Here is a 13,424-nt window from a genome sequence, read left to right as displayed (position 1 = left end):
CACATGGCACCAGGGCCAGACCCCGAGCCAAAGCTCCAGGTGGCTGATGGGAAAGCAGCTTGTAACTGGCCGCATGGGGAGCCTTTCCACAGGCTCTGCTGGGAAGACACTGGAGACAGCCCAGGGCGCTGATTAAGTGAGCAGCCCCAGATCACTGCCAGCCAGCAGTGGCAGAGGGGTCTGGTCCAGGCAGCACCAGGCTCGCTCACACACAATGCTGAGGGGCTGTGGTGCTTTGCTGGTCTGTCCGAGGCACAGGGGCATCCTGGACTCAGGCTAGAGAGCACAGGCGGCGAGCTGGGCAGGGCCACGCAGAGAACAGACACAAAGAGGAACGCGCTGCGCCAAGATGCCACTTCCCTCCCCTTTGACTTTTATGTGGCAGCAGCTGCTGTCTGGATAAGGAGGTGAAGAGTAACTAGCTCACGCCTTAGAAAGGCCAACGCGGGCAGCGCAGGCACCTGCTCTGTCTGAAACAAAGCAGCCAGGAGGCCCCCCGGCAGGGGCTGGGCGTGGGGAGGGGGAAGTGCCGACGCACCGGCACCAAAAGCATTGGCTTTGTGCAGCAAGAGTGGGAAGGGAAAACTCACTCACCCTGCCTGAGTGGGAGCCTCCCTGGAGCCGATGGGAAATTTTGTCACCACCAAGGCTGACGAGAAGTCCCTGGACCGTGGGGGGAGGGGAGCCAGCTCTGGGCTCCCAGAAGGGAGGGGCTTCAGGCAAAAGGGGAGGGGCTGGGACTAGCCCCTCCCAGCCAGCCCTTCAGCGAAGCAGAGCACCGGAGGATGCAAAGGGCCCAGGGCAGCTGCCTCCTTTGCCCCCCTGTACCCCATCAGCAGCCCGGGTCCCCAGCTCCAACAGATGAGCCAGGATTTCATCCCGTACCCATCTCCTTGGCCCTGCCTCGAGGGACTCACAGCTTGCAATGGAGGGCAGGAGCTGGTGCCATCCAGCGGTCGGTAGTTTGCCATCAGCCTCGTGAAAACCAGCCCCAAGCCGACCAGCCTGCCTGGGCTCTGCACCCAGGCCACAGGGCAGGCCAGGCAACAGCAGGCTGCTACCAAGTGTATTGCTCACCCCACAAAGAAATACCCCCCCCCCCCCCCAGCACTGTGCATGAGGCGGGCGAGGCGCTGGGCTCTCGCGCCAGGAAGCAGCCAGAGACAATCTGCTGCAGTAGAATAACTGCAATCAATATCCCTGGCAGGAAATTAAGACTGTGGAGCTGGGGGGAGGTGGGGCAGGGCGGGGGGAGGGAGGTGGGGCAGCGGGCAGGAGGGGAGAAGGGCTCTACATGCAGGTTCTCTTCCCAGCCCGCCTGGAGCATCTGCTCCGTCTCCTGGCCAAGTTTGAAAACTAGGCATGAAAAATGTGCCGGGCTGTCAATGAAAGCGGAATGAAAGCAAGGCAATAGATTTTTGGGAACACATCTGTGGGGAAGGAATATAAAGTAGGTTCGCCAGTCACTGGAGCCAGGAGCGCTGCCTAGGAGAGAGGCCAGACTTCTAATGAGCAGCAGAAGATGTAGGGGCGGCTGGCTTGAGGGCCGCAGGGCTCTGGTGAAGCAATGGGGCCTCCCGGTGTCAGGGCGGCCGAGGTGCAGGCTGCCAGCATCCCCCCAAGCTGCCCTGGGAGCAGCAGGCAATTTGCAGGGTGACTCCGGGTAAGTTCCTAGCATCTTGCAGGAGGCTCCGGGGGGAAGTTCAGCCTCCGGAGCAGGATTTCTAGTTTAACAGCCACGTGCTGACATGTTGTGAAATCCACCGGCCGGCTCCGGTTTTGCTGCGGGTGCTGTTGGGGACTCGGCGTTCCTCAGACGGAGGGGACCAGGTGATGCTGTTTCCTGAACAATGGGCCTCAATCGCCCATGGGCGCCAGCCCCGCCTGCCGTTCCCCACCCGCCTCTGCAGCGGCTGCCCACACACACTGCAGGCAGCGCTGCGGTCTTGCTGGGCTGTGCAGCCGTTTCCTCTCCCTGGGCCTCTCTCTGGCAGAACCCCCCCCCCCAACAGTGCTCCCTGCTGCACCCCCCTGCCTGCCCGGGAGCCGACCTGCCCCACCTCCTGGCCCCTTCCGTCTTGCAGGGCTGCCGAGCTCCAGGCACCATCAGTGTGTTCCCCGAGGGAGCCGCTCTCTCCACCACCCTGGGCCTTACAGCAGGCAGGGCGGGTAGGGACACAGCCCCTCCAGCCAGTGCGGGGATCCCCCAGCGCACCCCGCCAGGAAGGCCAGGCTCTCCTCAGCGACCTCAAAAAGCGCAGGGCCCCCCCGAACGCTCGCCTTACCGGAGCTCCTGGCTGCTGCTCGGCCTGCTCTCCTCGATGGTGAACACGACCCGGGAGCCCTCAGGCTCCGGGGGCCTGCCGGCCTCGCCGGGTTCCACGTGGCGGCAAGCCAGCGGCGGCAGCAACGGGGTCCCTGAGAAACGCCGCTTGATGGCGTTCGCGTAGGGCGCGGCGCTGCAGGTGCCGAGGTCGGGGGAGTCTCTGGATCGCTGGGGAGGGAAGGAGACTCGTTCGCTTGGCAGGCCGTGACGGGAGCTGCGCCCCAGCTTCAGGAGCCAGCCCTGTGGCACAATGCACCGCGGCTCCCACCCCTGTGGGGCTGAATTCCCCCACTCGCCCCTTGCACTGGCTCCTCTGCCCTCAGCTTGGCTCAGTCCCAGGAGGGCAGGCTGCATCCTCGGCACCAGGCCTGCCCAGGTGCGTCATGGCAACACATCACTCCAGAGCCAGGCAACCGGTGTGGAGGTCCCGGACCACCACGACACAGGCCCACCCAGCACTGTGCTCTGCAGAGCGTAGTTCGGTTCACAGAGCGCGCCCGAGGGCGGCCACGCGAGGGACTCCCGTCTAGCGGTGAGAGAGACAAGCGCCAGGCCGGGAGCGCCACTGCCGGGCTCTCAGCCACACACATGGGTCCGGTCAATGATTCTCCCTCGCCCACCTGGTGCGTCTGCTCTCCTGGCTCCCCCACCGCTGTAAGTGCTGTTCACACACATGCACATGTGCACAAACACACGTGTGGACGCTACACGTGTGCATTAGCCGCACCCACGCAGGCACAGCCCCCCTCCCACATGCACAGGCGTGTGCGCACACCCAGGCCTGGCCCCTGTAATTACCGTAGGCTCCAGCCCTGGCGGCTGATGGCGGGAAGGCGGCGGCTGGCCTCAGCCTGCAGGGCAGCAGCGCTACCTTTGAGGTCGCTGGGCGGTGCATTAAGGAGCAGCTGGGGGCGGGGGGGGGGGTTAGGTCACTGTCAGCGGGCGGGCACTCATGGCCACAGGCGCCTCCTGCTGGTCACTTTGGGAATTAGCTCGTCAGCCCCGGAGCGCCCCCTTTCTGCTCAAGGTGCCCTTTCCTCCTAGCACTGCCCTCTGTCCCTGCGCCCGCACTCTGGGGCCTCCTCTCCCAGGGAATCCCCAATCCCCCCTGTGCCCACCTTGCCTCAGCAACCCATGGCCAGTGGTCAGCTAGCCCCTGCCCCAGGGGCAAACTGCGGCCTCCCGGGCTGCTGCTCCCTGGAATAACGCGGCAAAGAGGGCCCCGGGTCTCCCGGCTCTGCTTTGCACGAGGGCCCTTTTGTCTGGCCAGGGCCACGGGGTGGGGCTTGGCCCTGCTGTCCGGCGTGGAGCTGCTCAAGCCAACGGGGAGCCGCAAACATCTCCGCGGGCGAGGGGCAGGGGGAGGGGTCATGCAGCCCCACCGCTGCCGCTTTGCCGCCCTCAGGAGTGGAAGCGAGGCCAGCAGAATTCTGCATTTCACCGCCCCCGCCCCCGGCCCATCCACCCCACAAAGCCCGGGAGGAAAAGCAGCAAGCGCCAGAGCGAAGTCCCGGCCCCGCAAGCCAGCCCCAGGTCGTGGGGGGCCAGCCCGGGTCTTGCTTGGCCTGCAGGAAGAGGCAGGCCTGGCCAGACCGGAGATGGGTCTGTACAAGCCAGCATTCACGCAGCACAGAGCGACAGACAGATGGTCTGCCAGGCAGACGGGGGCAGGGCTTGGCCGTTCGGCCGCAGGCTTCCCCGCAGGGGACGAGGGGCCTTGCTGTCCCGCAGGGGAGAAGCAGCCGTTCAAAAGCACCTGCTGCAGCTTCTCCGCAGGCCTATTGATGCCTGCGGATTGGTTTGGGCAGCTGATCATTAATGATCTTTGCCTGAGCTTCTCCCCTCACTTCGACTAATTAAAAAGCCCTCTCCAAACAAATTGCCTTTCCAATGAGTGCAGACAAGGTTCCCTGGATTGATCGCCCCCGCCAGCGGGACCCAGCCACGGGAGCTGGAGTGGGGCAGCTCTGGCGTGAGCCCATGGGGGGGGGAATAAGAGGGGGCTCTGAGCAGCGACTGGTCCTGGGCAGACGCACGGGCTGCTTGCCCAGGGCATGGCACCGCTTCGCCATGCGGAGTTCCCAGGAGAGGGCAGTATCCTCCGTGCTGCCCCAGGGAGCAGGATGTAGCAAGAATGTGCCATGAGGGGGGGGGGGGGGAAGGGGGAGGTGCTGGCTTCACCCCACAGCCTGGGGGAACAGCAGCAAGGTGACCCCCCTTCTGTGCAGGGGGTGGAGTTTAACCACCCCCCTCCCCTCATCTTCGACTCAGCCAGAACCTGGGCGTCACCCCCACCCCTAGTGCTGCCGCTGAGCCCTTGGGGGCAGGGCAGGGCATGGGTGCCACCTCCTGGCCACTGGGGTTCTCTGCGCCCTGGGCCTCCACCTCTGCAGGGTGCTCTGGATTGCTCTCGAATTCAAGGGTGCTGGTTCGGATACCAAGGCCAGAAGAGGCTGGGATCATTTCTCCCAGCTCCTGCCTGGCCCAGGCCGGAGCCCTGCCCCCCACGATCCCTAGGGCAGGTCTGTGAGAAACATCCCAGCTCGACAGACTCGCCGTCAGGCCCGGAGCACCCGCCGTGACGCTTGGTACCTTGGCCCGGTGGTTAATGTCTCTCCCCATTAAACATTCACGCCTATTTTCCGCTCTGCACTTGCCTGGCTTCGGTAGTTCGCGTGAGACCTGTCCCTGCTAGATTGACCAGCCTCCTGTCAAATATTCGCTCTCTGGGTACTTCGAGAATGACACGGATCCCGTCCCCCTTTCGCCTCTTCTCTGTGAAGCTACAAGTGCGCGCGCTCTGCGCCTGTCCCTTGAAGGCAGGGTTCTAAGCCTGTACCACCCCCTAGGGCTCTGAGCCAACGCCAATGCATCTACATCAGTGTTTCTTCAACTTTTTAAGACCGAGGAACGCCAAATGATCATTTTTTTTATGAGGAACATGAAGGATGTTTTGTTGAGAAAAAAAAAAGAGGCTGGGGAACAGTTATCGAGCAAAAAAAACCCGGTCTTTAAGGGCGGCCATTTTGAATTCTGTTGTTCTCCGTGGCACACCTCCAACTGCCTCGCGGCACAGCAGTGTGCTGCAGAACACAGTTTAAGAAACACTGATCTACATCCTCCAGGAGCTGTGGGTCCCAGAAATGGCCACCGTCACACCAGAGCCAAGCACACAGCTAAAATAACCTTTCCTCCCAGGATCGCCTTAGCCCTTTTGGCCAAAGTGTCGTCCTGGCTGTGTGGGTTCAGGTGTCTTTCTGTTACGGCCCCAAATCTTCCCCCTCCGCCCACCACCGCTCTCTGCTTCCCAGGCGAGGACCTCCTACCCTGTCAATCAGTCTTGGTTTCGGGATGTACGCCTTTGCATGCAGCTGTATTACAACGCAAAGGGCACACACCTTGTGTTAATACAGCTTGTGCCCACTGTACCAAGTGATCCATAGCTCTGAATCCATCACCTGTCTCCTTCATTATTTACCAGTCCCCAATTTTGGGGTCATCTGCTAAGTGTATCAACGATTATTTTAAGTTTGCTTCCCCGTCCTTGATAAAGTGTCAAATAGCACATGGCCAAGAACCAGTTCCCGCCGGCCCCATTTACAGTTACGTGTTGAGACCTAGCAGTTTGCCAGTTTTTAATCCATTTTAACATGTGCTACGATAATTTTATAGCATTATCTCTTTGGGTTTTTTAATGAAAATGTCACACGATACCAAGTCAAACACCTTTCAACAGCCTAAATCTATTACAAGACTATTAGCTTTAACAACCAAACTTGCAATCTCGTTAAAAAAAAGATATCACGTTGCTTTGACAGGACCCATTTTCCATACACCCACGTTGATTTACATTAATTAGATTAACCTCCTTTAATTCTTTATTGAGTTCTATATCAGCTGCTTCATTATCTTACCCAAAATCGATGTTGGAAGGGCAGGCCTATAAAAACCTGAGTCACCCTGTTCACTCTTTTGAAATATTGGTGCAACATTCGCTTTCTTTCAGACTACCGGAACCTCCCCAGTGTACTAAGACTTATTGAAAATCACCATTAATGGTCCAGAGAACTCCTCCGCCAGTCCTTTCAAAACTCGTGGATAGATGTTTCCTGGATCTGCTCATTTTAAAAAGTCTAGTAGCTGCTGCTTAACATCCCCCTGAAATGCTAGTGGAATGGAAGGAGTGTTCTCATATGATGTGACTACATGAGCTGGCTTTTCTTCCAAATACATAAATATTTATCGAACACTTTGAGCCTTATTATTCATAATTCTACCATTTCTGCTTAGTATTGGAACAATACCATTGTCAGGATTCCTTTTGTTCTTAATAGACAAACTCTTATTGTCTTTATCTTTGCTTGCCATAGACATCGCCTCGTATCCCTTTGCTTCCCTTATCAAATGTCTACATCTACTTTTGATTCATATTCAGTGCTATTAATTTCCCCTTAGCTCACTTTGTTTCCCCTCTAAATCAGGTTTCTTTTTCAATTAATATGTCTTATTTTCTCAATGGTAGCATTGTGGCTTAAACATATCCAAGTATCAGTCACTTTATTCTGGTTACATTCTTCCTCCCAGCTGACCCGGCTCATGATTGCTTTCAGCTCTGTGAAATTTGCCCTTTTAAAATCCCCAAGTAGGAATATCAGAGGCCTGGGTTTCGTTCTGTTTGCGCATCATTGATGTGACCCAGCCATGGTCGCTGGGACCTAATGTTGAGTTCGTTCTGTCACAATGAGGTTGGAGGACCATTCTGACAGGGATGGAAGAGCTTCCCACCCAGGCTTGTGGCCGTGAGGACTGCTGGGAGCCCTTCTGTCCTGCTGGCCTCTCACCCCTGTGCAGGGTGCTGAGGTGTGCGTATGCGGGGCGGGGGGTCCGACCTAGTGCATGGGTCCCAGCTATATTGGTTGCTGGGAGGGAGCATAGCCTTGCACATGTGTCAGGTTGCAAAGGACTCTTGTAAGACCAGGACATGAATTTGCTCTGATTTACAATGCAAACTGCTATTGCCCGGTGCTGGTGCCAGTAAATCACTCTGCTTAACTGCCAGCTTGCAGCAAGCTGCCAGGTTGATGGATGTCGGGGGGGACTCTCCCTTTAACCACGAAAAGAGGCAGAAGAGCAAACTCGGCAGCTAATTAAGCTGATGGCGGCCTGGCGCTGATAGATGCAGCCCGGCAGAGAGCACGCACCACGGCAGGAGACGGCTCCCCGCCGGGCCGCGAGCAGGTGCGCGGCACGGCTGGGCTGAGGGCCGGAAAGGGAGCAGCTCTCCACAGCATGACGTTCGGAGGCTGCCTCTCGGCTCTTGAGCCGGGGAACCAAGGGCCATCGCAGGCCCTGCGCCTGCCGCCAGCCACGCAGGGCGGCCAGCTCTGGGCCCCACTCCCCTGGCATGGCCCGGCTTCTGCCTGGCTAACTAGGGGCTGGCCAAGGAGCCAGGAACGCTGTGGCAGGAAACCCTTCCCTTCCCGTCCACCCAGGGCCGGCACCTGCCCCAGCCCCACGGCTGCCCAGCCAGCCAGCACTGCCACCGAGGGAGCGGCCCCAGGAGCCCCGCCACCAAGGCGCAGCCGCGAAACCCGGGGTGTTTCCGGTCCGCAGAGCCCCAGGAAAACGAAATTCCCAGAGGCAGCCAGCGTGGCCGTGGCTGGGGGAACAAGGCCTGTTCAGCAGCCGGGTGTGCGGCCCGTCTCTCAGAAATGGCCCAGAAAGTCTTCTCCCCATCCCAGCAGAGGAGCAGGCGCTATCCCTGGTCTGAGCAGCCCCACGGAGAGAGGGGGCAATGGCGGGAGGAGGAGGGAAGGGCATGGGGCGCCCCCAGTTTGTGTGAGGTGCAAGGGAAGGGGGGTACGTGGGGTGAGTGTAAGCAGGGGGAGGGCAGGAATGGGGGAGGTGGGGTACAGGGACAGCTCATGTCTGGCCCATCATCCCAGCCTGCCTCACAGCCAGGAAAATGCCACAGCAGGGCAGCTCTGCCCCCCAGCTCCCAACAATCCCCCCACATCAGCTCTGCTCCCAGCCCCATGTCCCCTCTGCCCCCCCAGCTCCCAACAATCCCCCCACATCAGCTCTGCTCCCAGCCCCACATCCGCTCTGCCCCCATCTCCCAACAACCCCCCACATCAGCTCTGCCCCCCAGCTCCCTACTATCCCCCATCAACCCTGTTCCCAGACCCACATCCACTCTGCCCCCCAGCTTCCTACAATCCACCCACATCAGCTCAGCCCCCAACCCCTGCGCACCTGTTGTAGGATTCCCGGGTTGTCACACTGACGCCTAGAACAGCTGTTGCGTCAGCATGGGGGCAAGCAGGCCCAAGCAGCGGAGGGCTGCAGCACTGGGGTTTGGAAGCCAGGAGCCAGCCCCCCCACTCCCGCCTTGTCTGTCTCATCGGTTTGGGGGAGGGGCACATGCACGCCCCCCCAGCCCGTCCCCCGGGGCTCCCTAGCACCCCCTGACAGGCAGTGACAAGCGGCAGATGCCAAAATATTGCGTGTGCTAGTGGGGGACGGAGACGCCGTCTCCAGGGCTGCTTTGTCCCCCCTCCAGCAGCGGGGGAGGAGGGGCGCAGGAGCCGGCAGCCCCACGGCGGGCAGGGCGCAATGACAGCTATTTCTCGAGCTGCCTGTCAGGCGTCAGGAAAGCCGCAGGGAGGGCCGCATTGGTAACGGAGCCGGCAGGCGTCTCAGGAGCCGTGCGGGGGCCTTCGCGTGAAAACCCCGCGGGACTGGAAGCGCCTTGGTGCAGGAGTCCCGCCGTTCCTGTCCGCCTGACGGGCCCGGGCTCCAGACAGACTGACACCCCGCCGGTGTCCCTCGCCCCTCCGCGCTGCTCCCATGCCCAGCCCCCCAGGCCTTAGGGCTCTCACAAAGCACGTCTGGCTGCGTTTTGCCGGGCCCAGACTGGAAGCCACCCCCACTCGCAGAGGGGCATGGGGTCAGGCTGCTCCCCACGCTGTGCTCAAGGCCGGGCAGAGGGATCTGGCGAGCGCCAGCCGCCCTGATGAGGTCCCCGGCTCCGAAGTCACGGCTCCTGCTAATCGCTCCCTCGCCGCATTCGTGGCCTGGCGCAGAACGGCTCAATTACCCGATGTGCCAGGGCCCTGCTGATCGAAGGCCTCGCAGGGGAACACTTAGCCCCCGGCTTAGCCGCTCCCCTCCCGCCGCGACGGCCCACCGGCCCCAGCCCCCGGACTCCCCTGCCAGGGCCGGGCCTCGGGCTCATGCCACAGGAGCATGGAGACAGGCAGGGAGGCCGGGGCTGTGTCAGCATGGGCCGTTGAGGGCAGGCTGCTCCTCTCCAGCGCAGGGCAGGCCCAGGAGCTCCCCTGCCAGGCTGGCCTTTCAGAAACCCGTCCAGCACTCAGAGGGCCAAGGCGGGCTCAGTTTGGAGCGATGGGCACGGGGCAGGGTGCCCCCGAGCTGTGCCAAGGGCCCCGGGCCTGGGTTAGGGGCAGAGATTGTCTGCGGGGCCCAGCACCACGGGGCCTTTCATTGCTCCTGGGCTCTCCTTTCACCGGAGCTGGGGGGATGTCCGAGCAGCAGGGAGCTGGGGGGGCAGAGGTGCCAGCAGACACAGGCCCTGTCCCAGCAATTCACGAGGGAGGCCCAGGTCCCAGCAGGGCCTGGCCCACCTGGGTTTGCCCCTGAGCGACTCCCGGCTACCGGGGGAGTCGCTCGGTTCCAGCCGCTTCCCTTTTTAGGCTGAAGAATGCGATACGGCTCCTTTCCTGAGGGCGAGCGCAGCCCGCAGCCTCCCGCCTCCCCGTGCTGGGGGCACCCAGGGAACCAGGCGGGGGCCAGGGAGCAGGAACCCAGCGGCGACGCGACGGGAGGAGCAGCTGGAGAGCGAGCGACGGGTGCCAAGACCACCCAGGCTGCGGTGAGAGAGGGGGGCTGCGGACGCAGCTGGCTTTGGCCCGAGGCCCAGGCCCGCCGGGTGAGGCTCTCTGGCCACGTCTACACTACGAGTTTTCTCGGCCAAAAATATGCTAATGAGGGACGCATTCGCATAAGTCGCGGTCTCATTTGCATATTTTCTGCCGCGCCGTTTTTGCCCAAAAACAAGCCGCGTGGACGTTTTCTCTCTGCGCAAAAAACCTTTTTCCTGCCAGATCCTTGTGCCCCCAAAAAGGAGGCGGGGAAAGGGGGTTTTTGCGCAAAAAGAAAACGTCCACACGGCTTGTTTTTGCGCAAAAACGGAGCGGCAGAAAATATGCAAATGAATTGAGACTCATGCAAATGAGTCCCTCATTAGCATATTTGTTGCAGAGAAAACTCAGTGTAGACGTAGTCTAGGAGTGCAGGGGAGTGACTGGGCCATGCACGGGGAGGGTTTAAACCAGGCAGCAGCGGGCACTGGTGAGCACGTACCTGGCACCAGCTTGGCTCTGTCTAGGCTGGGCCCAAGGTGGGTCAAAGGCAGGAGTAAGGGAGGCTAAGCCCTGGCTCCGCCCCTTCTGCCCACGCTCCGCCCCCATGAACAGAGCCCTCCTGGCCCCTCCCCTGGCCAAAGCCACCTGCCCTCCCCACACCTGGATACGCTCCACACACGCCCCTCCTCTGCTGCCTGCCTTTGCCGCCTCGTGTTGTCGGTGGTTTCCATGGGGTGCCCGGCCCGGGGCTGCGGTCGTAAGAAAACGCTCCTGGGGCTGCAGCAGCAAGCCCCTCGTGGCCTCTCCCCCCGCTTGTCACTGTCGGAGCCTGGCCCACGGGTAGGGTGGGGCTGGGGGCTCGTGACCTAGACACTGCAGGGACAAGGGCACCATCCTGCGGTGGCCTTTCACGCTGCCCTGGACCCAGCCAGCACAGCGCCGGCATGGTGCACCCCCCCAGAGCCGTCCTTCCCCATGCGCAGACTGTGCAGCTGCGTAGGGCACCTGAAAATCTGGGGCACCCCTGGGTCTTCATGTCCCCCCGCCCACGTCTTCCGATCCCGGCTCTGACAGCGCCGCCAGCCTGGGAGAGAGCCAGCCAGGTGGCATGCGCCAGCCCCTGGGAGACAGCGTCTGTCTGTGAACTCACCGCGTCAACCGGCAGGACTTGACTTTACAATTTGGTTTTTAAACTCTCAGGCGTGCGTAGCCGGAGAGGAGGCAATCACAGCTCTAAAGACGCGGCCGGCCCCAGTTTACCAGCGCCCCGTAGGGCCCTCTGCCTCCGACACTCCTAGGGCTCCGTTGGCACTCCCCAGAAAGTCTCTCCCGGCCGGCCTCGTGCCTGGTGCCAAGCAGGGGCCCTTTGGGGAGAGCTGGGTCAGGGGTCACCCTGCACCCGCCTCCGAGGTGGCTAACGTAGTGGAAAAATCCCCTAGGGGCCGAATGGGCAATTATCCCAGGAATAATAATAATTAACCGCCCATTAGGGGTATAATTAACTCCCGCTAAGCGCGCTAATCCCGGTTAGGAGCAGCCGGGAGAATGCCACTCACACTCGTTTCAAAGGAGCTCAGAAGCCGACTCCCCAGGCGGCTCCCTTTCCTCCCGGGGCCCCCTCGCTCTGACAGCTACGGAGAGGGGACACGCCAGGGCCCGTGGTGTGCCAGGAGCCCGGCAGTCCTGGGTTCTCTAGGGCTCCCAGCAAAGCAGGGCGATTTCCCGTCCCGGCAGGGCCCTCTTCGGCAGACTGCCAGGGGGCCGGGAGCTGGCCAGAGCCGCCCGCCTGCTGCGCCTTGGCCCCCTGAGCCGTAACCAGGGAACCGCAGGCTCCCAACAAGCAAAGTGGCTTTTAGTCCAGGCGCTGTGATTAGCCCCAGCCCCGAGCCGCTGGAGCGGAGTGGGAGGCGCGGCTGGAGCCTGCTGGGGCTTGTTCCCGGCTGCGGGGCAGCAGCTCTCGCATTAGGAGGCCTCTCAGGTTAATGAAGCAGCAGGAGCTGGCGGAAAAATCTCTCCTCGGGCAGGAACCTGTGGACCATGAGACCTGGCAGGGCCCCCAGCAGGCACTGCGCCAGCTGAGCTGAAAGCAGCCGGGGAAAGCGGCCCCTCCCTGGCCAAGCCAAAGAGCAGCGCGGGGCTGGCTCAGAGCTCCTGCCACGCTGTGCCGAGCACGGGCACCTTACCCACCGGCTGGCAGCACGGTGCCAAGAGCAAGCCGCATGCCACACGCCAGCCAGAGCGAGCCACCAGGTCATGCTCACGTCCCCTCAAGTATCTAGTGCACGGGGCGTGGAAGCTGTTACCCCAAGCGCCAGCCGCCCCCGTGGCATCGGGCCTCTCTGCACCGGAGGTGAAAGGACGCGGGCGCGCCCTGGCGCACCGCTCCAGAAAGAACTGGCTGAGCCGCGGCCAGCGCCAGCCGGGAGCTATTGAAAGAGCTGGCAGGTGCCCAGGTTGCGATAGGACCGGACCAGTCAGAAATGTGACGTTATTTCACCGCTGCTCTCCACCCCCATTTGCTGGGCCCCGGGAGTTGCCCGTCGGGTACAGTCACAGAAATGTCAGGCTGGGAGGGACTCGAGACGTTCCCGAGCCCTGAGCCCGGAGAGAGAAAACCCAGACCAGCCTGGGCTTTAAACCCGGCGAAGGCAGGGACTGCGCTGGGGAGCCGGTGCCGGAGCTCCTCTCCCTCCGCCTGCTCGTCCCCAGACCGAACATGCCCAATTTTGTCGCCTCGCCTCTCCGGCCAGGACTTCTCACCCTTTGCTCAGTTCTGTCCCTCTCCTCCGGACTCTCCCCTTTGTCCGCATCTTTCCTAATGTGCGGCAGCCACTACACCCCGACGAGTCCCATGGCTGGCCAGTGCCCTGTCTAATCTTTTCCAGTCCTGTGCGGAATAAATTGTTGCATGCACCAAGGCATGTGCGAATGTGCACCACCAGGAGAAACACAAAACCTAGCTGTGAGCGCTCAGCTAATCAGCTTTGCCCTTGTCTCTGTGGAATTTCTTGTGGTCGGATTCAGGCCAATTCTCCCATTTGTCCAAGTCATTTTGAAGTCTAATCCTGTCCCCCCACCTCCCCAGTTCCTGGCCTGCTAGCTGCAGATCTGATGGGCATACGCGCCACACCATTATCCCAGTACTTAATGAAAGGAGCCAGGCCTGCTTCTGGGGGCCTGGATACATGTCGCAGTTAGACAGCGCCCCCCGA

General features: G+C 61.4%; 1 protein-coding gene across 1 annotated transcript in view; it reads right to left on the bottom strand.

Moving 5' to 3' along the window:
* Positions 1–13,424, bottom strand: part of PDE4C (phosphodiesterase 4C) — an 85,823-nt gene that overhangs the window by 67,827 nt on the left and 4,572 nt on the right. The window contains exon 3 of the mRNA XM_075902919.1: positions 2,286–2,494. Coding sequence (XP_075759034.1) covers positions 2,286–2,494 — 209 coding nt within the window. The remainder of the gene's footprint in view (positions 1–2,285; positions 2,495–13,424) is intronic.

Source organism: Pelodiscus sinensis, chromosome 19 (assembly GCF_049634645.1).
Source record: "Pelodiscus sinensis isolate JC-2024 chromosome 19, ASM4963464v1, whole genome shotgun sequence".
NCBI classification, from domain to species: domain Eukaryota; kingdom Metazoa; phylum Chordata; order Testudines; family Trionychidae; genus Pelodiscus; species Pelodiscus sinensis.
The sequence above is the reverse complement of the archived record's forward strand: the minus strand, read 5'-3'. Positions and strand labels throughout refer to the sequence as shown.